At 40.2% G+C, this 25,304-nt stretch overlaps 1 protein-coding gene across 2 annotated transcripts in view; it reads right to left on the bottom strand.

Moving 5' to 3' along the window:
• Positions 1 to 25,304, bottom strand: part of DPP6 (dipeptidyl-peptidase 6) — a 1,353,880-nt gene that overhangs the window by 243,351 nt on the left and 1,085,225 nt on the right. For both annotated transcript variants that reach the window (XM_006887649.1, XM_006887650.1), the window contains one exon: positions 23,611 to 23,731. In XM_006887649.1, coding sequence (XP_006887711.1) covers positions 23,611 to 23,731 — 121 coding nt within the window. The remainder of the gene's footprint in view (positions 1 to 23,610; positions 23,732 to 25,304) is intronic.

The following is a 25,304-nucleotide window of genomic DNA, read 5'->3' as shown; positions in this document are numbered from 1 at the left end:
AGAAATGCAAAATGGCAGCACTGTAACCTTTTCTTGGAAGGACAGTGGGTCAGACAGAAATTTGAACAGTGCACCTGGCTGTTTCACTTACAAGTACCCCTTACTTATAAATAGAAATGGTAGCTTGTATTAGTATTATTGTATAATAATAACATAACTCATCAACTGTTGGCCATGGTTTGGTTGACTTGTCACTGACTTGAAAAGAGAGATGACTGGAAATTTGGTGATAAAGAAGTATGAGGGACGGACTTCTCTGAATAGGACAGCAAAATGAAGATATTTTGGTCTCAAATGAATGCTCGCCAGAGGGTGACCTTGGAAGAGGAGAACTTTAACAATCAAGTGGATAAGGTAACATGCTTTGTGGAATCCAGTCAGCCTCTTTCCCAATTTACTCATGTCCAGTGAGCTCATGAACAAGGTGGCCATGGTGGCAGGGATAGAGGTTATTCATGGGCTCAGCAATGTGGATTTGGCTACAGGCACTACTGAGTACTCAGTCTGCCACCAGCAGAGACCAATGCTCAATTCCAATATGCAACCATTCCTCGGGGAAATCAGGCAGCAACTTGGTGCAGGCCAATTATTACATTCGACCACTTCCATCATTTGAAGGCAAGTTTTTAGTTCTTACGGGAATAGACACTTACTCTGGATATGGCTTTGTCTTCCTTACATGCCACGGTTCTGCCAGAATTACCATTCACACTTACTGAAAACCCTGTCAACCAACATGATATGCTATATGGCATTACTTCAGACTAAAGAACTCACTGTGTAGCAAATGAAGTATGTCTTACCACGTTCTAAAGCATTTGCCATGATAGAAAGATAGAATGGCCTTCCAAAGACACTATTAGGGTACCAGCAGGGTGGCAATACTTCATTGAACTGAAGTCATCTTCTCTAGAAGGCTGTAAACTAGTGTGCATATATGAAGCTGTTTCTCTGATAGCTAGGATCCATGGGCCCAGGAACCAAAGGGTGGAAATAGGAGTGGCATTACTATTACCCTAATGACATGCACAACATTTTTCCTTCCTATCCCTCCAATGTCTCGTTCTTCTCAATGTCAGCCACAACTTGTCATTATCCACACAGTCAAATGCCTTTGCATAGTCAATAAAGCATAAATAGACATTCTTCTGGTATTCCTTACTTTCAGCCAGGATCTATCTGACATCCTCTTCTAAATCCTGCTTGAATTATGTACTGTTCCAGCCATTTTTAAATGATCTTTAGCAGTATTTTGCCTGCATGTGATATTAATAATATTGTTTGATAATTTACACATTCAGTAGGATCACCCTTCTTGGGAATTGGAACAAATACAGACTTCCTCCAATCCGTTGGCCAGACAGCCATCCTCCAAATTTCCTGTTATAGACTGGTGAGGGCATTCAAGGCTGCATCTGTTAATTGAAACAAGTCAGTTGGTGTCCCTTTGTTTCTTGGGGCCTTATTTTTTGGCAAAGCTTTCAATGCAGCTTCTATTTCCTCCTTCATTACCAATGGCTCCTGTTTATTTGGTACTTCTCAAAGTTTTTCAGTACCAATCAATTCTTTCTGGTACAGTGACTCTGTGTATTCCCTCCATCTTCTTTTGATGCTCTCTGGATCATTCCATTTATTGCCCATAGCATCTTTCAATATTGTGACATGAGGTTTAAATTTGTTTTTCAGTTCTTTCAGCTTGAGAAATGTAGAGTGAGTGCTTCCATTTTTATTTTCCAATTCCAGCTCTCTGCACATTCCTTTATAATACTTTGCTTTGTCCTCTTGAACTGCCCTTTGAAATAATCTGTTCAGCTCTTTCAGTTCAACATGCTTTTCTTTAACTTTGGAGGTAAAGAGGTGTATGTCTGGAATACAGGAGATTCCATAGTACTTAGTACTACCATGCCCTATGATTAAAGTCAATGAAAAGCTACAGTAATGCAATTCATACATGCTTTTAAAAAAAATTTTTGCATTTTATTCTGGTTTATTTATAAAGTTTGAGTACATTATTTTTCACAAAAGATCCTTCCCATTTCCTTCACCCAACCCACTCATCAAATTGTTCAACCCTATGATTAACACCCTATCCCCTATCTTCACCTCTCTAGTTTCACCCTCTCCCCCACCTTGGATCCTCATACTCCTTCTACAGTAATGGTTTTATACAGTATTTGTCCTTGTGGGACTGAATTAGTTCACTCGGCATCAAAACCACAACGAGATACCATCTCACTCCAGTAGTCATGGCAAAGTTTAATAGGACAACAAGTAATAAATGTTGGAGAGGATGTGGCATGATAGGAACTCTATTACATTGTTGGTGAGATTGTACAATGGCACAACCACTCTGGAAGGCAGTTAGCGCTTCCTCAAAATGCTGAATATAGAAATTCCATATGACTCAACTATTCCATTGCTTGGAATATACTCTAAGAAGATGAGAACTGAGGCTCAAATGGCAAGTTGTACACCAATGTTCATTGCAGCATTGTTCACCATCACAAGAACTTAGAACCAGCTCAGATGTCCAACAACAAATAAATGGATTGACACGTTGTGGTACAGTCATACAATGGAATACTATACAGCACACAGGAGCAATGATTTTGTAAATTACTACCTACCTTGGGAGGGACTGGAGAGCATCATACATGACTTTGAATGAACTAGACCTTTCAGGAAGGTCAAAGAACTATGACTAGCTGAGGTGTTTGCAAGAGGCAAAGGGAATATGGAATGGATTTTGGAAGAAGGTCATTCTAAATCTCATCTATGACCATGCTACTAGTTGTAGAAATGAAAGTTGTAATTGTTACAGCACTTCTTTGCTTACATGCATGAAATATGTTATGATATAAATAGGGTTAATGGAATTCATCTATACTTCTGTTAACTCTATAATATTAGGTGCAAGCATGATTTTATGATTGTATTCAAGATTATGCTTTAAGGAGATGGGCAAGCTGACACGGGGTGAGCTGTGATGGATAAGGCTGTGTGTCCATTTAGCTTCTTATCATTCTCTGATTTGACAATTACAATGTAATGATTCCTTGATGAGATCAGATGTAAAACAATCATTCCTTTGATGAGACCTGATGTAATGAAATAATTTCCTTCCTGAAATCTTACATGATGTAATTACTTTCATAATGAGATCTGCTATGAGTTGCCAATCCGTTAAAAAAGAGTTTCACTGAAAGTGCGGCTTGCATAACTTATATATGGAAGTCTAGCAAAGCTGTCTTGCTGTTGATTGGTCTGGATCCTGTATCTAGGTCACTGTCATTCCTTTAGTCTTGAAAACAGTGGCTTATATTACCTGCTCACCTTGAACTTATCAGTCACAGATTTGTGAGTCAGAAGACTCTCTCCTAAAGTCTGACTCAGGGAGCTGGGACTTGTCAGCCTCTGTGTAATGATGTGAGCCATTTCCTTGGGATACATTTTTCCATCTATGTGTATTTAATTGGTTTGCTTCTCTAGAGGATTCAGGCTAAGATACATGATACTGCCTCTGTGTGGATGAGAAAAAGAGAGTAAAAGATACCCTGTGCTAGGTCCCTTCACCATTTTCTAGTCAGGAGCATCATTCTAGTGTATTTAATGACTGAGAACAATTAAGATTAGTTAAATATTCCATTATAAATTCCTCACTGTATCTTTTGGGCACTGATATCTATATTCAGACATTGGAGATGGAAGGGAGTTAGCATTATCTAGTCCATCTCAGTGATATTATTAGAATAAGAATAAATCAATTAAGGCTCAAAAGTAATGGAAAATGGGTTTAGTGAGCAAAAGAATAAGGTTAGGATCTGACTTCTGAATTTCAAATGAAATTACTCTTTATACATAGAAACATGTTGTCATTAAACATTTTGAAAATTCATGTATCATATAACATTCACATATTAACAAAATTATCAACAATAGGGGAAATGGTTTAATGTTCATACGTGGTTTAAGAAGAAATTCCTCTAGCAAAAAGACAAAACCCAACAAACAACAGGAGGGGGATCAGAATTCCTAAGGGTACCAAGTATTTTGTAAATTCTGTACAACAAAGAGGTGAAGATACGTTTCTCTTCATCTCACAATAAATGCATAGTTAAGAAGTTTTAGGAATACAACTGACTACTAAGCACCATATAGCATTTATCTAATTTAAGTAGAAGAAACATTTCTCAAGGCCTGTGGCACTTCTTTCCCTGTTTTTAGAGAACGTTTTCACCCTCTTACTTCTGATCTTTCAGAAACCTAAGGAGATCACCTTTTCAGGTCAAATTAAAATAAACAATCTATACTCTTTTTAGAATATGAACAAACTCAAAGTTGGATTTTAAAATGTAGACTCAGCTTTTGATCCTAAGACCCAGAAGTTTACTGTTACACTGTTTCAGTGCCACATAAGGACCAAAGTCAAGAGGAGGCTGCTTATATGTGGAAATGTCAGTGTTGCTGTTCATCGGAAACCATGCTTATTATTTTATATACTACAAAGAAATTCTGAGAAAGACAGGACCTTACCACAAGGTGGCATGTAACATTTATAAATCTCATTGAGGAAATCATGCGAGCAAGGGATTCTGATTCTTCTTAGCTACAATCCATTAAGTATGAATCGATAAGGTAAATTTGCAACGATAGAAATGAGAGATCTTAGGTGTTTCTTTAAATACTTGGCTCCAGCTGTAATTTAGATAGTCCAATCAGGGAGAAATATGACATCTCCTTTGCAGCATTATTTATGATCTGAGTAGGCAAGATACTCCTCATACAACACTGTCCTCCATACCTCAAAGGTCATCTGTCCAGTGTCCAGAGTAGTGGCAATAGTAATATTCTCACTAGACTGATCCCATGCCATTCCCTTGACTGACCAGCCTCCCTTGGTCTCTGTCTGCTTTGTTAACCTGATTCTGTAATCTTTTCATGTTGGCTAAGTTACTCCACATGCCACCAGTAAATTCCTTTCTGCTTTGGTTGCCAGACACGATATCTGTTGTTTACAAGGATCTTGTCCACAGGTTGAATCTTGATTGTTATTAATATGTGGTTTTGAGTCTGAACCAGCTCATAGCTAACTTTCTAGAGGGTTTTCAGAAACCGTAAGTCACATGGGAAAAGACTGCCCAGCTTTCTCCCATGGACCAGCTGGTGGATCCAAACCACCCACATTTGGGTTGGCAGTGCAACTCCTTACCCACTAGGCCACCAAAGCTCCTTTATCGGATCAAGTATAGTTTAGTAGTTCAAGGAGGAGAATGCTAGGATCAAAGCATGAACCATGGTTTTCTGCTTTTAGCACAAAAGTTCAAGGGAAAAAATATTCAAGGGAAATTTTCCTGATCAAATCTCTAGGATTTCTTCTTATTACAGTTCTATGCTTTTATTAAAGTTCTATATTTTTAGCAAAACATTGTCTGTTATCTGCAGTTCTGGGTGGTTTAGACTTCTACATAAACATTCAAAATGCAAGCTATTGTTCATTTTCAGTGCACTCTGCTGTCTGACCTCGACATCAGTCACATAGCTTTGCAGGAAGAACAGACATCCTGAACGGTCTACATGAACTTCCACATCCTCATCACAAGCAGTGGTTTTTAGCACATAGTTTTAATTGCTATCCTTGAGTACATCCAGAGTGCAAATAAAATACTAATTAAATATCAAAGCAATTGATTAGTAGGGTGGTGAAAAATACACATTGGAAAGAAAATGATGAAGAACCTTGTCAAGGTTCTATGGGAGAAACTCAAGAGCACCCAGAACAGGCCTGCTCCTTGACCTGGGTCCTGAGCATGTCTTACATTGAGGTGCATGAGCCTGGCCTTTATCTAACTGTACCCTCAATAGCAGATACTCATTCCACACTGGGCATCCTGACCTCTGAGACATTTTCATGGAGAAAGAGCAAGTTCAGCCCACAAGGGAAGAAAGAACAACAATTTACCTTTATCTAACTTTCTCTCTTGAGTTGATTATGAGTTATGGCAACACTTTGAACAACAGATCAAAATCTTGCCCTCATCTCCACAGTCCTCATGATCTTCCATGTGTTCAAGGCCATTGTCACAATTACTCTCTGGTTGATTCATAATTATGTTATTTGACAATTTCATATGGTTCTACCTTACCATGCCTATGTGTTCACAGATGTGAACTCACTTAAACCTAATGATAAACCGTTGAGGTAGGTATTTGAATGTGTGTTTTCCAGTGAAGAAATTGTGGGCCAGTCAGGGTAAGTGAATTTTCCCAAGATCACCCAGTAGCTAAGTGGCAGAGGTAGGTCCTAAACTCAGGACTAGTGGTCTCTTAAGTTTGTATGTGAGAAATGCCTTTCACAGAGATAAACAGTTGCTGGCTCAGAAGCAGATGATCTCAAAATGATGATGATCTACCCATAGCCCAATTTTACATGTAGAAATTTAATGCAATTTACATGCAGTGAACATGTGGTGAGGAGCTTAGGTTTTGAAGTTAGACACTCTGGCTGCACTGGCTGTGTGGCCACAGAAAAATGACATAATATTGCCCAAAGTTTCTACACCTGAAGAATAGGATAAGAGTAGTTTCTGCACAGGATTCTTGGCAGCATGAAGTGTGCGTATGTGTGACCTGGCATGGTATAGACACAGGAGCTCTGGTGGCCTAGTGGCAAGAAGCTGTGCTTGCAATCCTGAGGGTACACAGTTTAAATCCACCAGCTGCTCCATGGAAGAAGGATGGGCAATCTCCTCCTGTGCGATTAGTTGCCTCTAAAATCCTGCCGGAGGGTCAGCTATGGGTTCAATCCAAACTGATGATACAAAACAACAGCAGTAGTAAGAAGCTGTGCTGCCAACCCAAAGGCACACGGTTCGAACCCATCAGCTGCTTCATGGGAGAAAGACAGGCAATCAGTTCCTTATTAACTGCCTCTGAAAACCCTCTGGAAGGTCTGCTGTGAGCCAGTTTCAGATTGGTGACAGATACCAACAACATTCAATAAGTAAACTGTGACTTGATCCTAATTTACAGGTAGTCTAGAACTTGAGCAGATGTTATTCTATATCCCCATAAGTCCATTAAAGAGTTGTGCTGCTGACCAAAAGGAGGAGCCTCGCTGGTGGTTTGCATCCACCAGTGGCTTTGTGGGGAAAAGGTGAGCAATCTCTTTCTGTGGAATACACAACCTTGGAAACTCAGTGGAGGGCCAGCTTTTAGTTGTTTCTGATTTGACAGCAATGAGAGAGAGAAAAAGAGAAAGAGAGGAAGAGAAGGAGAGGGAGATAGAGAGAAGGAAAGGGAGAGGGAGAAGGAAAAAGGAGGAGGGAGTCAGGGAGGGGGTGTGAGAGAGACAGAGACAGACAGACAGCTAGCTAGTAAGATAATTGCCACTAGTCTTAAATCTAGGGAGTAAAAAGTAAACCTCACAGTTAAAATGAGGTTCACGATACTGTTCTGCTTTTTATTTTTGACAATCAGTTATTTTCTCCTGAGGGGAATCTGTGGAAATGTCAATTCATTAACAGTGAAAAGGGGCACTGATGTGAATTCCTGGAAAGAATGTCTACAAATTTCTTTTTCTGTAAGAACTGATGCATTCAGAAGTGTTTTCTGCACACTTATAGTAGGTACTGAGATTATTATGGGACTCACACAAATATAAAACACACTTCTCATCTTCAAATAACTTGATTTAATTGGAGAGACAAGATGTGAAATAACTGGTTATTGTTACATATTTTCTTCATTCAGAAAGGATATGAAAGAATTTTAACATTTGGTCCTTTGGACGTGAGTAACCTCATCTGCTAATGTGAGAATTGGACCAGTTGGAGTTGGCAAAGTATGACTTTTAGACAAGATACAGCATGTCAACTCTTTTATGACTTGTGAGCTAAGAATGATTTTTTCTACAATCAAAAGAATATCTTATTACATGTGAGAATTGCACAAGGTTAAAATTTCATTTTCTTTCATAAAGTTTTATTGGAACATGTATTGTCTGTACCTTCTTTCATCCTACAAAGGCAAAGTTAAAGAGTTGCAACACAGACCACATAGCCCATACAACTTAAAATATTTGCTACCTAGCCCTTTACATTTATATATATGTGAAAGGTGGGAAATGAATAAAGAAGCCTGAGGAATTGCTGCCTTTGAATTGGAGTGCTGGTGAAAAACGTGGTCTGCCAAAAGAACAAGCATATCTGTCTTGGAGAAAGTACAGCCAAGGTGCTCCTTAGAGAAAAGATGATGAGACTTCATCTCACATATGTTGAGCATGTTGGCAGGAGGGTTCAGTCTTTGGAAAATAACATGTTTGGAAAGAGCAATGAAGGAGAGGAGGATCTTCAATGAGGTGGATTGACACAGTGACTATAATAAAGGCTCAAGTACAGTAGAGATTATGAAGAGGGCTCAGGGTGAGACAAGGTTTCAATCTGTTCTATGTAGATAGAGTGATTATGAGTCAAATTTGACTTGATGGCACTAAATAGCAATAAGACTACATAGAAACAGTGCACCAACATCTGAGCTAGATGCTTGGTATAATCCAGTTCTGTTCCAACTAATCATAATTTTATGAAAAAAAGAATCAGAGTAATTGTGTGGTATCCTTTCCAGAAAACTCAAATGGAGTAAGTATACATTATGTCATACCACCCTGTAAGATATCAAAACAGAAGTGTGGTGGTCTACCTATGAGCTAGGAAAACAAGATGATTCCATTAACTTAAGACCTTCTTGTATTTGTATTTAAGTTGAGTCAGCACCATTAAAAACAAGTACGAACTGTTATGTGGAAGGGATACTACAATTGGTGCATTATATAGCATCTGATGAGACTCTTGGCCATGTCAGGAAGATGGCATAAATGAAATTGGACTGGCCCACTGGGCAAGAAGGACCTCGAAAATCTGTTAGGATTACACTTGCTTTACATTCTAATTCATGTCCCTGACAGTTTTATTCCCTACAGAAGGCCATGTTTCCTTTGCTGATATGCACAGAAATCAAGACACTTAAAGGCAGTTCACAGAGAACACATCATTCATTCACTGCTGTTAAGAACCAACTCTAGCTGACCCTCCTGCAGGTTTTCAGGAGTTGTAAACCTCACGGGAAGAAATTGTTCAACAAACAGTCTTCCATGGAGCAGCTGGTAGATTCAAACTCCCAGCCTTTGGGTTGGTAGAGCAACCCCATACCCATTAGGCCACCAGACAGAACTTCTTGAGGTCATCTTTCTTATCTCATTCATTTCTTTTCCAGATTTGAGTGAGTCTGCACTCAACAGTTTCAAGCATTTCTTGTGTGTCTTTCAACCAGGTAAAATTTACATGTTTTCCAAGTCAAGAGGATTAATACTTCATTAACTTGGGTAGTAGTGATAGACAGGCAAAATACTCATTTCAGCTACATTTACTACTGAAAGCATTAAACCTACTGTTCAAAACGGGCTGTGTGGCTTAGCCAGAACATGCTGCAGTTCACCTCCAGATTTGGCAGCAATGCCAGATGGTGATTACGTTTTAGACATTTTCATCGTTACCTTCACTTGCATATCCTCCTTTAGAAATCATAGGTGAAGAAGAGTATACTCTTTTTAAAAAAGCATTTGATTTCTCACAAAGGTCAAGAAACATACATTTTTGCCAGGACTAAACACAAGAAGTTGGCCTTTTTATCAAGAGGTCAGCATCAAATAAAGGGATGTAATTTCATGTTGGTAAATCTAAATTGCTTATAAAATGCAAATGAAACTCATTGCCACAGAATTAGAACAGACTCATAACTGACTTTCCATCGGGTTTCTGAAGCTGTAAAGCACATCGGAGGGAACAGCCTATCTTTCTCCCTCAGATTTGCAGGTGCACTGATTCCAACCACAAGAGAAACATGATTTTTTAGTAGAAGAGCAACTCCCTCTAAAGCGTACTGCATAGGGGAAATAGCACGGAGGAGAGGTTCAAATCCTCCCTATGCTGTTTTGAACTCATTGCACTTCTCTACTTAAAATTATCACAATAATTTAAAAACAGATAGAACTTAACAGTTTTCCTATCATGGAAGAGGATTAACTAAACACACATGCTCTTGGTTCTGGTAATTGTTGTTGAAAAGGTGGGACAGATGCCTTGCTTTTAATGAAGTCTTGGGACAATACAAGGTAAAGACATTAGTTTCAGTAACAGCAATGTTTATGGCTTACTAGTTGTGCTGTTAGCCTAAAAGCTGGCTTTTCTTTTTATAGCCATTACAACTAGCTGCCTCTGGTGTTCAGCTACCTTAACTACAGATAGATGGTCTTATAGATCAGCATGGTCTTAAAAATCGGCATCAGCTGTGGAACGAGGATAAAAGCAATAATGCTTCCCACACTGGGCAGTAAAACTTGAGTTAAGCAGGGCTTGCGGTGAGAGCAAGACCCTGGTGAGAGCGAGACCCTGGTGGTGGAGAGATTGTGGCATTGCTGTGGACAAGTGGTGGTAAGGTGTGACCCAAGGCTTCTTGTATTTGTGGTGGCCAGATGCTTGAAGGAAAAACTGACTTATGACTATTCTGAGGCAAACCTTGCTGGATGATTTGGATATGACGGCTGAACTGAAACCAGAGCTTGCACTAATTGAGGAATTTTGCCTTGGGGCTGCGTGGCTAAAAACTTGGACTTGTTTTGGGCGATATTCTTTGCCTCCTCCATTCTCCAACTTTCTTCATTAATAAACCCCATTGTTGGTACCATAACTGTGAGATTATGAGTCAGCAATAAATAAATGAACGTCTTGTTGCTGATGGGGCTCTATAGACACCATGAGGCTGGGCTATAGGTTCTTTATCTATGGCTTTATAATTATGAGCTTTCTACTCTGGGGCAGTGAGGGGCTGTGCTATTCTTACTCCCTCTGGCCCTTTCAGAGAGATGCTTATGGTCCTGTGCCCCTATTTCTTGTTTTCTCCTACTTAGACACTAGTATTCAGCATTGTTCTAAGAATGATATGTATATTAGACTTATTTAAATTTTTACTATAACAGGTGATACACATTACTATTGTTTAAGGAGTTCTGGTGGCAGAGTGTGGAGGGGGTTGCATTGTTAACCCAAAGGTGGCTGGAATCCATCAGTGGCTTTGCAGGAGAAAAGTGCTCAGTTTTCTCCTATGCAATGCATAGCCTCAGAAAACCTGCAAGAGGGTCAACTATGAGTCAATCCTGATTTGATGGCAATTAGTTTTTTAGTTCAGCACATCAGCAGAGAACTGCCGGAAGTCCAGGCTGGGTTTAGAAGGGGTCGTGGTACTAGGGATATTGTTGCTGATGTTAGATGGATCTTGGCTGAAAGCAGAGAATACCAGAAGAATGTCTATCTGTGTTTCATTGATTATGCAAAGGCATTTGACTGTGTGGATCATAACAAACTGTGGCTGACTCTGAGAAGAATGGGAATCCCAGAACATTTAATTGTGCTAATACGAAACCTATACCTGGACCAAGAGGCAGTAGTCAGAACAGAGCAGCGTAACACTGCATGGTTCAAAATTGGGAAGGGTGTATGCCAGGGATGCATCCTGTCTCCATACCTTTCCAACATGTATGCAGAGCAGATTATCTGAGAGGCCAGGCTCTATGAGGAGAATTGTGGCATCAGGATTGGTGGAAGGTCTATTAACAATCTCCGTTATGCAGATGACACAACCCTGCTTGCTGAAACTGAGGAGGACCTCATGCACTTGCTGCGAAGGGTCAAGGACTGCAGCCTTCAGTTTGGACTGAGGCTCAATGTCAAGAAGACAAAGATTCTCACCACTGGACCAATTGGCAGCGTCAGGATGGATGACGAAGAGATTGAGATTGTTCACAGCTTCAGTTTGCTCGGCTCCACAGTCAACACTCTTGGCACCAACAGTCAGGAAATCAAAAAGCGTATCGCGATGGGAAAGTCTGCTGTTAGGGACCTCTCTAAAGTACTCAGGAGCAACAGTGTCTCTCTGGAGACTAAGGTGCGCCTGATACAGGCCATAGTATTTGCAATTGCTTGTTATGCATCAGAGAGTTGGACAATGACTAGGGAGGACAGAAGGAGAGTGGATGCTTTTGAGCTGTGGTGCTGGAGAAGAGTACTGAATGTACCATGGACTGCCAGGAAAACAAACAGATTTATCTTGGAGAGGATTAAACCAAGCTACTCCTTGGAGGCAAGGATTCTGGGGCTTCGTCTGACATACTTTGGACATGTTGCCAGGAGGGACGGGTCCTTGGAGAGGGACATCATGCTTGGGAGGGTTGAGGGACAACGCAGGAGGGGAAGACCCTCTATGAGATGGATTGATTCGGTGACTGGGGTAATCGGGATGGGTGTGTCAGAGGCGGTGCGGTTGGCGCAGGATAGAGCAGGGTTTAGGGCTGTTGTGCATAGGGTCGCTATGAGTTGGAAACGACTCGACGGCACATAACAACAACAACAACATCTTTGTTTTGCAGGTAACAGAGGCACAAAGAAGTTTATATAATAAACTTAAGTAGTGAGGGTGCTTCTCATACCTAAACAGTCACTACCAATATTCTGCTCTTGACTTTTTCTAGATGTAGCCTTTATGCAGCAAAGCTCTGTAAAGTAAATGGCACATGTCTAATAGAGATTGTCATGTCTGATCCAAGCCTTCCCGTCTCATAAATCAAAGATAGTAAATAGTTACTCCAGATAAGTACAAGTCCCTCATTTAATAATAACGAACATATCTGTTCATGATCGCAGGTCCCATTACACTCTTGGCTCTATACCTTCATTTAAAACTATCTGATGTATCTGGTATATAAATTCACTTTGACATAGTATGAAGGTACAATTTGCTAGCAATTAAAGTACCCTAAACAGGTACTTCAGAGATAGTTAACATTTGAAGAATTCAATTAAGAGTCTACAATTCATAATAGCTACATGCACACTTGAAATATCATTATCTAAATGTATGTCAGAGAGTTAAAAATAGCTTAGGGAGTTATTAGAAATATTTTCTCATTTGCATAATAATAGTATGCAATATATTCTTTATCTGTCTCTAATGATCTAGGGCTAAACATAGAAAATAAGCAATCATCCAATGCCATTATTACTATTGTTGTTGGGTGATGTCGAGTTGCCTGCAACCTATAGTGACCCTATGTACAGAGCTCTGAGCCCTGCCCTATTCTGAGCCAGTCTCACTAAGTCTGCTACACCAAACCCCAATGCCCCATTGTAGCAATCTAATCTTATGTCTTCCTCTCCTGTGCTGTCCCTCCAGCTTTCTGAGCATGATGTCCTTCTCTAAGGACCAGTCTCTCCTGGCCAGGTGCCCAAATTATGTGAGATGGAGCTTCAAAATCTTAACCTCCAAGGAGAGACTTGGTTTCAGCCTCTCCAAGACAGACCTATTTATCTTCTTGGCAGTCCATGGTATGTTCAAGTCTCTTCTCCAGCACCACAATTCAAAGGCATCAATTCTTTTGTCATCCTTTTTTTTTTTGTTTGTTTTTATTAAATTTTAATGAACATTTACAGAGATTTTGGGTTTCCATTCATTCATTTTTGCATTATTTTCTCTACCCCCCAGTTCATTCCTCTTCCCCCCGCCGAAAGTCTGTTTTAATTGTCCCATTGCCACAGTGCTTGTCAAAGCCAGTTCTGATTAATCTCCTTTGTCAGTGTATCCTTTGCCATTCCCTATCACTCCTCCCTGAGAAAGACTTCACCCTGATTCATAAGGAAAAGGGGATGGCGTATTCTCTTAGCTACGCTCTCTGATGCATAGCAGGTAATTGTGAAGGCCATGGCCTGAATTAGGCACACCTTAGTCTCTAGGCTGACATCATTGCTTTTCAGCACTCCGGAGAGGTCCATGACAGCAGATTTTCCCACTGCAATTTATCTTTTCATTTCCTGACTGCTGGTGTTAAGAGTGTTGGTGGTGGAGTCAAGAAAGCTGTAATTGTAAACAATCTTGATCTCTTCTCTGTCTATCATGTTGCTGCCAATTGGCCCAGTGATGAGAGAATCTTTGTTTTCTTGATGTTGAACTTCAATTCATATTGAGTACTACTGTCCTTGACCTTCTGCAGCAAGCATTTACAGTCTTCTTCAGTTTCAGCGAACAAACTTATGTTATCTGCATTGTAGGTTGCTGATGAGTCTACCTCCAATCCTGATGCCACATTTCTCCTCCTAAAACCCTCCTTCCTGAATGATCTGTTCTGCATATGGATTGAAAAGGTATGGAGATATGATGCATCCCTGATGTACACTTTTCCTGATTTTGAACCATGCAGTGTTTCCCTGCTCTATTTGACTTCCTGGTCAAAGTATAGGTTTCACATAAGTACAATCAAGTGTTCTGAGATTCCCATTTTCCTCAAGATTAGTCACAATTTGTTGTATCCACACAGACAAATGTCTTTGCATAGTCAATGAAACACAGATAGACATTCATCTCGTACTCTTTGCTTCCTGCCAAGATCCATTTGATACTGGCAATAGTGTCTCTACCACCATGACCTCTTCTAAACTCAGCTTGTATTTTTGATAGTTCTGTCAATGTACTGTTCCAGTCATTTCTGGATGATCTTCAGCAGGATTTTGCTAGTATGTGATATTAGTGATATTGTTCGATAATTTGCACATTCTTTTGGGTCACTTTTTTTTTGAATGGGAATAAATATGGATTTCTTCCAGTCAGTTGGCCAAGTAGTTGTCCTCCAGATTTCTTGGCATAATCTGGTGAGCACATTCAGGGCAGCATCGGTTTGTTGAGATACATCAAATGGTATTCTATCATACATCAAATGATATTCTATCAATTCCTGGGACTTTACTTTTTTACCAAGTCCTTCAAAGCAGCCTGAACTTTCTCCTTCAATCACCATTGCCTCTTGATCATATATTGTTCCCTGAAATTCTTCTGTGTTAGCCAATTCTTTCTGGTACCATGACTCTGTATACTTCTTCCATTTTCTTTTAATGCTTCCTGAATCATTCAATATTCTGCCATAGCATCCTTAATCATTGTAACTCATGGCTTGAATTTGTTCTTTAGTTCCTTCAGCTTACGAAATGCTGCATGAGTTCGATCTTTTTGATTTTCTGACTCTTTGCACTTTTCACTATAATATTTTGCTTTGTCTTCTCGAGCCGCCCTTTGAAATCTTCTATTCAGCTCCTTAACTTCTTGATTTCTTTCCTTTGCTTTGGCTTCTTGACTTTACAGAGCAATATTCAGAGTCCCTTTTGACATCCATTTTTTGTCTTTTCTTCTTCTTACTTCTTTGTAATGGCTTTTTGCATTCTTCATGAATTATATTCTTGATATCTTCATACAGCTCACCTGGTCTTCTTTCATTAGTGTTCAAGGCATCAAACGTATTCCTGAGTTGGTTTTTCAATTCAGGGAGGATAGATGCAAGATGAAATTTTTATTCCTGTAGATATGTTTTAACCTCCTTTAGCTTTAATTTGAACTTGCATATAAGTAGTTGATAGTCTGTTCCACAATCAGCACCTAGCCTAGTTTCATTGCTTATATTATTAAAATTATCCAATTCTATTGAGTCAATGTTAATTCCTTTAACATTGTAGGGCAGAGTAGAACTGCCTTCTAGGGTCTCCAAGGCTGTAATATTTGTGGCAGCAGGTTTCTTCATCTTTTCTCACACAGAGCAGCTGATGCGCTCAAATTGGTGACATTTTGGCCAGCTGAGTGATAAATCATTGTGCCATCAAACTTCCTCAGTCCAAGGCTATTGATATTTAATAGAAGACTGTAGCAAATCAAGTCTATTTTAGTCCAAACTTGATCAAACATGTATACAAAGGTCACTGAACATATTGAATATCAATGTGAAATACAGCACACATAATATACAAAGATATTTCAAATATTACAAAGTTAAATTAAAACTTACATGCATGTTGTACATGTATGGCACTTAATTTTATTACATTTGTAGAATTTAGAAAGTCTTAAGTGATTTGGATGTCAGAGGAAGAGTCCCTTTTCTTTTAGTGAATATATTTCTTGTGGAAAGAGACATACTCAAAACTTTACTATTTATATTTATAAGCCTATCAGCGTTATGCAGATGACACAACCCTGCTTGCTGAAACTGAGAAGGACCTGATGTGCTTGCTACAAAAGGTCAGGGACTGCAGCCTTCAATATGGATTGAAACTCAACGCCAAGGAAACAAAGATTCTCACCACTGGGCCAACTGGTAGCACCAGGATGGATGGTGAAGAGATTGAGATTGTTAGTAGATTTCGTTTGCTTGACTCCACAGTCAACACTCTTGGAACTAGCATCCAGGAAATTAAAAGACATATTGCAATGGGAAAGTCTACTGTTAGGGACCTCTCCAAAGTACCGAAGAGCAATGGTGTCACTCTGGAGACTGAGGTGCACCTGATACAGATAATGCTCTTTGCAATTACTTGCTATGCATCAGAGAGCTGGACAGTGACTATGGAGGATAGAAGGAGAATTGATGCCTTTGAGCTGTGGTGCTGAAGAAGAATATTGAATATTCCATGGACTGCTAAGAAAATGAACAGGTTCATCCTGGAGAGGGTTAAACCAGGCTGTTCCTTGGAGGCAAAGATTCTGAAGTTTCACCAGACATACTTTGGGCATGTTGCAAGGAGGAACCAGTCCTTGGAGAAGGATGTCATGCTTGGGAGTGTGGAAGGACAGCGCAAGAGAAGAAGACCCTCTATGAAGTGGATTGATTCAGTAACTGGGGTAATGGGGTAGGTGTGTCAGAGACAGTGAGATTGACACAGGATAAAGCAGGGCTTAGGGCTGTTGTACATAGGGTCACTATGAGTCACAGAGAACTAAATGGCACATAACAACAACATTAACTACATAAATGCTTTATGGAGTTGTAGATGTTGTTTTTTAAGTGTCACTGAGTCAGCTCCAACTCATAGTGACCCTACAAAAGAATGAAACCTTGTCAGGTCCTGACTTGTCAGGAGAGCTTCATAATCTCTGCTGAACTTAAGTCCATTGCATGTTCTGAATGCTTTCCAACCTGAGGTTCTCCTTTTCCCTATATAAGATGGTGTCCCTTTGTTATTAATAAAGTTTTCAAGGACTTCTTATTTCAACAGTGGAAGGCTAGTACTTATTTCTAGACTGTCTTAGTCTAGAAGTGCCACTGAATCTTGTCTATCATGGGTGACCTGTCAGTCGCATAACTTCTGGAAGTTATCACTGCAACATGCCACACCCTTCATGGCACAGCAAACTGAGCGTTGAGTGGTGGATGCAACAATATAACACAATGACATTTATTACTATGGCACTATAGTTCTGTCCTTTGGTTGTGATAAGAATTCTTCCCCAGTAAAAGCATTCCCTGCCTTCTCCCACCTAACTCTCTGCCTTAAGAATATCATATGTTCAAGTATGTTGTTGTTGTTAAGTGCCATTGAGTTGCCGGTGACTCATCGTGACGCTATGAATGAAAGTCCTGGACACCTCCTGTATAACTTTAGTCCTCTCTCCAGGTTCATAGGGTTTCTCAAGGCAAGCTATTATGGAAGTGGATGCCACTCCTGCTTCCAAGCTTGTTTTAATCAGGGAGTGTCACTTCACCATGGGTAACCGTTCTCACACTTGACTCTTCAGTGTCACAGTGTCGGGCTTCACAGCAACCATGAGTTACCTCTGTACAGCAAGTGGACATACCAGGGTTACACAACCTAGAAAAATGTTTCACCAAAAACAATTAAAGGCAGGCCTGAGGGCCGCAGAGTAGTCACCCACCTTTGGCCTGGAAGCATGGCTTTCTATCCGCTAGGCCCACTACTCTCTTTCTATGCTGGTGGTGGTGGTGGTGGTGGCGGCGTTAAGTGCCGTGGAGTCCTACGCAACTCATAGTGACCGTATGAACGAAAGTCCTGAACATCTGTATAACTTTCGTCCTTTCTCCAGGTTCATAGGGTTTCCAGAGGCAAGCTATTACAGAAGTGGATGCCACTCATGCCTCCAAGTGTTCAAGTATATTTTGAAATTTTAAGGCATAAGATTACAGGGGAAAACTCCTCACTATATTCATGAACTCATTTAACTACCTGAGGATATACTTGACAGTGTGTTGGTATCTCTCAGGGCACTGCATTGGAATAAAAGAAATGTTAAGTCATTGATCCTGAATATTTAAAGATGCTTTGAACAATCATGCAAAGAACTGCAAAAGAAACCTTCCCACTATCTTGTTTATGCAGCTAGCATTTCAGCACAGAAAGTAATTGCTTCAGTTAATTTGAGAGGATCTTTCCTATAGAGTATGTGCAAACCTTTGGTTCTGGGATGAAGGCTTGGCAGCTCCAATATATCCTTCCTCCCACAGGCCCAGTTTTCTGCAGTTTTCAATCAGTTTAAGATCCTTTTGGGAAGCAAAGTAAATCAATACTGCGTTTCAATACCAACAAGCCCTAGAAACTCATGCCCATCTGTATCACTTAACTTCTTCTCAGAATTAACATCTCTTGAGTTAAGCTCTCTACAGTCAGGGTATTTTTTTCCCCCTCTCATTTCCTACCCCCCTACAAAGGAAGTGTCTGATGGTGAAACAGTTAAATCACAGATTAGGAAAGGCAATCTTCAAAGCTGACCTCGCCATTATATAAATAAGGCAGAATCCCTGGAGTTCTTTGGCTTCCAGCTTCCAAAAATCTAAGCATCAGCATATATATCCTTCCAGGGAACAGCACTAAGCAGATTAAGCTGCCACATCAATGATGATTGATTTAAAATATTTGGGGCTCAGTTATCAAATCAACACAATTTTGTGTAAGTGCCTTGAAGAAAAATGTACTTTCAATGGATTTACTAAAGCAAAAGCTTAACTTGAATTGCAAAGCAATGAACTTTTTATTTTATTAAGAAGATGCTAAAAAGATAGTATAAATCTCTTGGTTATGAATTTTTTTTTTAAAGATTAATCTCAGAAAATGCCTAAGCTACTTCGACCAGTAAGTACTTTAGGACTTCTCTCTTTCCAGAGCCCCAGGCCTATCTGGAACTTGGAGGCAATTTCTGTGACAGCCCCGGTCTTTGGAATGGCCAGCATTCAAATCTGCAAGTCCTGGTTGCTTTATAGATACCTCTTTAGAGAAAGTGTGACACCAGGAACTCTGCCTCAATTACTGCCTACATCTCTTGTTCTCACACATTTCCTCCCTTTCACAATAAAAATAACACCAAGCAGTTACAGCAATTGGAAAAAAAAATCACACAAGTTGGCAGCTTCATGATGGACAGAGAAAATGTTGAGATTGTTGATAACTTCAGCTTGCTTGGGTCTACAATCAACACTTTTGGCACCAGCAGTCAGGAAATCAAAAGACAAATTGAATTGGCCAACTCTGCTGTCAGGGACCTCTCTAAAGTCCTGAAGAGCAATGAAGTCAGTCTGGAGACTAAGGTGCACCTGATCCAGGCCATGGTCTTTGCAATTACTTGCTATGTATCCAAGAGCTGGACAGTAACTAAGGATGATAGAAGAAGGATCTAATGCCTTAGACTTGTGGTGTTGGAAAATAGTATTGAACATACTGTGGACTGACAGGAGAACAAACAGGTCTGTCCTGCAGAGGGTGAAACCAGGCTCCATGGAGGCAAAATTTTGAAACTCTGTCTCACATGCTTTGGGCATGTGGCCAGGACGGACCAGTCCTTGGTGAGGGATAGCAGAGGAGAGGAAGACCCGGGATGAGATGAATTGACTCAGTGACTGGAGAAATGGGATTAGGTCTGTCAGAGACAATGAGATTGGCTAAGGAGAGAGGAGGATTCAGTGCTAATGTACATAGTGTCACTATGAGTCACAGGCAATTCGATGGTACATAACAATGACAACAATTATAACAGTGTGTTTATTATTAATCATTGTATTGTTGTTAGGTGCCTATGAGTTGACTTCAACTCACAGTGATCCTGTGAACAGATCTGAACCTTGCCCTATCCTGCACCATCCCCATGAGCTCGGATATACCAAAACCCATTGTTACAATTACTGTGACAATCATCTCATAGAGGGTCTTCCTCCCTTTCTTTGACCCTCCACCTTTCCCAGGACAATGTCTTTTGCTAAGGAATGGTTCCTCCTGAAAATATGTCCAAGGTATGTGAGACCAAGTTTCACCATGTTTGCTTTCAAGGAGCATCCTGGTTATACTCCCTCCAAGACGGGTTTACTTGTTCCTTTTGCAGTCCATAGGATAGTCAGTGTGCTTTTCCAAACCACAATTCAAAGGCATTGATTCTTCTACTCTATGGAGCTCAGCTAATCTATTTTTATTATACAATAAAAAGAATAAATACTATGAATAAGCAATCGATGCTTATTCATCGTAGTAACTCTTTTTTTATTGTTCTAAGAGACCACAGTCACAATTAACCATTCACTATTTACTATTACATTACCCATGGGAGCAGCAGTAAAGAAATCAAAAGAAGAGTTTCATTGGGAAAATTTACTGTCAGGGACCTCTCCAAAGTGCTCAAGAGCAAGTATATCAGCTTAGCCGAAGGTGCATAGGACCCGAACCACATTATTTTCAATTCTTTTGTATGCATGCAAAAGTAGACAGTGAATAAGACAGACTAAAGAATTTATGGATTTGAATTGTGGGCTGGCAAAGAGAGTTAAATATCCCATGGATTGCCAGCAGAATAAACAAGTCTGTTTTGAAGAAAGTCCAATCAGGACACTCCTTAGAGGTAAGGATGGCGAACATTTTTCTCGCACACTTTGGGCATGTTGTCAGGGGTACCAGTCCTTGGATAATGTCATCATGCTAGGAAAGATAGAGTGTCTGTGAAAGAGAGTCAGACCTTTGACTAGATGGATCGGCACAGTGATTGCAACAATGGGCTTGAGGATGGCAGAGATTGAGAAGATGCAGGATAGAGAAGAGATCTGATTTGTTATTCATGTCACTAGGAGGTGCAATTGACTTGGACACATCTAACACTCCATTAACAATTTAATGTCATCGTTGACAACACTTTGTCTTCAGTGGTATTACTGTCATTTACAGATGACAAAGCTAAGCTCCATGTAGCAGAAGCAATGTCATCAAGGACACTGGCTTTACTTTTAACTATCAATTATCTGGTTCCAAGTTACTGTGTTTTCTTTTCCAGTTAGGTATTAGGACCTCACTTATATTGTGAAACAAAAGAAAAGACAGACTCATTGGAGAAATTTCTGATGTCAGTCAGGTAACAAGTACAAAAAGAGTCTAGTTGTTCTTAGGAATAAGTCCTTTTTTGGGGTCGATGTCTCTGTTTGAAGGCTAATCATCATAGAACTTTGGAGTCCATGCTATGAATCCGAGACCAGCTGCTGGTCAATCAGTTCTGACTCCTGACAATCTCTGATGTATCAGAGTGGAACTTTGCTCCATAGGATTTTCAATGTCTGATTGTTCTGTACACAGAACACTAGGCCTTTCTTCTGAGGCACCTCAAAGTGGACTTGAACTGTCAACGTTTCTGCTAGCAGCCAAGTGCATTAACCATTTGCTCCAGCCAGGACCTCCCAGAATCTACTAAGTACATAACTGTCCCAGCTTTCCTGCACCCCTACTTACAGAGCCCATGGTCAAGGTTGAGGAGTACAGTGATGTGAGCACTCTGGACTGTGCAGCAGGTCAAGACCTGGTACATCGCTGCTCATTTCACTATGGCTGCAGAGTCCAGTTTCCACACCTTTACAGTGCCTCTCTCATATGGGGCTAAAGCCAAAACATAAGAGTAAAAATTCAGGCCTATCTCCCTGGGGTTCCGAAGGTTATTGGGAAACTGGAATCTTAAGGTTGTTCTGTGGCAGCTACACTAGAACAGACACACGACCCTTTATCCCAAGTGGCCGTGCTGAAAGGGACATCATGATTCAGATAGGTAGGTTACAAGGTATTTGCTAGAAAACAAGGTGCTCGTAAATTGGACGGTGGCCTTCACAAGGGGGATCCAGGCAGGGCAGAACTGATTAGGAAGGCACTCCACAGCAGACAGAAATAGTCTGTAACTTGACTGAGGTTACATGTACATTTGTCAAAACCCATTCAAGCTATTCTTAAAAGTGTGCATTTCACTTTATGCAAATGACACCTTAAGAAATTAAAAAATTATTTTATCACCTCATAGAACTTTATACTTCAATGGCTTCATTATGACACAAAGCAATACCAGGCTTGCAAATGTATCTGCTTTATATTTTAGAATATGTGATGCCACTACAGTGAAAAAATCCCGGTTTGAGAGACAAATAGCACCAAGAAAAAAAAAAATTATATTGGCTACATAATGCCCAACATATCCCTTGATCCTTCCTTAGAGTAGGATGATGAATTATTTTTGTTGCCAGGTGGTATCAGGCTTAAGGTGTTTTTATCAGGCAAATGCCGTGTTGGATCAACAGTCCAGTGTCTGGATTCTCAAAAAGATGATTGTCCTGGGCCTGAACAATAATATAAAGTATTTCTTCAGTTTGTGTAAGCTTGGGCAAATCACATAACCTCACCAAGGTTTTTGTGCAAAGTATCACCAATAAGAACTTGTCTCAAATACTGTCATGAGGATTAAATGAGGCATTGGACAACCAATGTCTGATCCCTTAACAGCACACTATTATTATTATGACAGTGGTCTCATTAGCATGGAAACAGATTATGGAAGTCTGAAAAGAGAGCTTCTCTCTCAGTCTTGTTATTTAATAATGGATGCACTCTTCAGTCTCAGAGATTACGCTGGTGCCAAAGGGAAGTCAGCAGCGGGACACGCCCATCAGGGCAGAGGCGCTTGAACAGCAAATCACTTGCAGTGGTTACTTGTACAAACTTCAGTCTCTTTTTTCTTTCTTCTTCTTTTTTTTAAATTAATTTTAATAAACATTTACAGAGATTTTGGATTTCCATTCATTCATTGCTGCACTTTTCTCCCTGCCCACCCCTCCCCACCAGTTCGCTCCTCTCCTTGAAATAAAAAGAAAAAAAATTCCTTCATTGGTATACAATCCCTCCTACCCCCCTTCCTGGCCCACACCAAGTACACTTCTCTATACAACCTTAATTCTGGATTCCTGTGCTAACCATAATACTCAATCATATATAGCCTCCAATCTGTTCTTTCCCACATCTGTTTCAATACAGTATGCACAATTTATCCAGTTTTTTTCTCCATCTTACCCCAACCCTGATGTCGCATCCCTCCTCCTCCCTGCAGAACAAAGCACCTACATCTTGGAGGAAGGGATGGCAAATCTCCTCCGATAATGTCAAGATAATATCAATTTACAAGGATGTCCCAAGTCCTTCAGGAAGCTGAAAAGGTTCTAGAACATGCACAAGGGGTTGCCATGCTTCAGGCGCACCCTGAAAGCTTGCAATTCCCTGAATCCCCAAAGTCTGGTGTATAATGTATAGTCAAAGTCAGAGCAACATAAACAAACAAACCAGCAGCAGCAGCAGCAGCAAAAGTGACCCCAAAAGGTCCTAGGTCCTCAGTACCTCACTGCCTTCATACAGCCAGTCACTGAGGCCGATATAAACGACTCATCTCACGACTTACCTTCATACAGCCAGTCACTGAGGCCGTTATAAATGACTCCTTCCTTTCCTGTGGAGACCACGCGGATCACCTGCTTCCCGACTTGTGCACAGTAGTAGATGTTATTTTCAAAGATGAATATCTAGTTTGGGGAGAAAAAGAAAGCCACAGACTATTAACCAAGAAAGTGCTCATGAAATAACTAAGTCATGAAACAAGGTGGTAAATCACAAAGAGACTGCCCAGCTTTCTCCCTGGGAACCACTGTTGTTGTTGATTGCCATCGAATCAAGCATGACTCATAGTGATTCTCTGAACAAAAGACCTAATGCCTTTCTATAACTACTGTTGTTTCTCCAAGTTTATAGCGTTTCCATAGGCCTGTGGTTTAGGAAGTGGATGCCACTCCCTCTTCCTAGGAACTGCTGGTGGATTCAAACTACCAGAGAGATGCAGCCTTTTGGTGAGCAGTGCAATTCCCTACAGCTCAGGTCACTAAAGGAGAGCAGCAATGTGGTTTTCAGTTTCCTGTTGTATTGGATAGAACAAAAGTAGTCTTAGGATTTACCCACAGCCAATATAATTTATGCCTAAGTATTAATAAGAGACAAACTCCACATTCTTCACCTGGTTTTCTCTTTACCATGACCGAACAATTCATGGTCTAACTCTTCCAAGTTATTTTAACATCAATTTGCATTAATTCTTCTGGTAGTCCTACCTTTCTTGGTAGTGAAGTGCAGTGAATTGGGAAATCAGAAATCTGAGTTTTATTCAGCCAACAGTCATCATAAGTTATTTACCTGATGAGCACTGATCAGTGGTGATTAATTTTATAAAACATAATGTTATGGAAGGATAATGTCAAACTGCAAATGGAGGAATGCATGAAACACAATGCATATAGATGAGGAATGTATGAAGCAAATATATAACTGAAACAATGCATATGACTTTTGGATATAAACCAATAAAAAAGAATAAAAAATGTCAAAAAACCCAACCCAACCCAAATAAACAAAAAAGAATTCTTTCCCGAGCACACATTCTGTGCCAGCCAGTGGGAAGACAATGTGAGTGAAGACATGTGTCTCTTTATTCTAATTCAAAGCAATTCCTGAAAGGTCCTGGAAGTCCTCTTAATGGCATGCTAAATGCAGAGACATTTTTGGAAGAAATACCCCACTGATCTACTTTCAAAAAAGCAGTATTGGTTTTTGTTTCTTTTTTAAAGTCCAAATATTTTTTTTTTTTTTTTTGGGGTTCCACTTTTTTTTTTTTTAATTAGGTTTTTTTTTTACACTGGTTAACTTACAAAGTTCATATACATTGTTTTTCACACCGAATCTTTCCCCTTTCCTTTTCCCACCCCACCCTCCACCCATCAAATTGACTAACAACACCCTCACACCCCCTGTATCCTCACCCCTCTGTGCTCCCACCCCTGTGGAGCATAATTCTTCTGACACACACAAGGTCACCACTAGGTGGAGCAGACTCAGCAGCATGTGGTGGCGAGGGAAAGACAAATGGGCAGGGGCGAAAGCACAAGGTTGCACAATATGGTGAGTGGAGGGAGGGAGTGAAGGAAATGGGAAGGATTGGGAGGGAACTGGCAAGGTTCAATGATGATCACTTTTCTTTTTTTTTCCATTTTGTCCTTCTTGCTTCAGAAATTGTTTTTATTTTTTTAAATTTTTAATTAATTTTGTTTT

Source organism: Elephantulus edwardii, unplaced genomic scaffold (genome assembly GCF_000299155.1).
Source record: "Elephantulus edwardii isolate Elephantulus edwardi_28Jun2011 unplaced genomic scaffold, EleEdw1.0 scaffold00060, whole genome shotgun sequence".
Lineage (NCBI taxonomy): Eukaryota > Metazoa > Chordata > Mammalia > Macroscelidea > Macroscelididae > Elephantulus > Elephantulus edwardii.
Note: the sequence above shows the minus strand (reverse complement) of the source record. Positions and strands in the feature narration are given on the sequence as shown.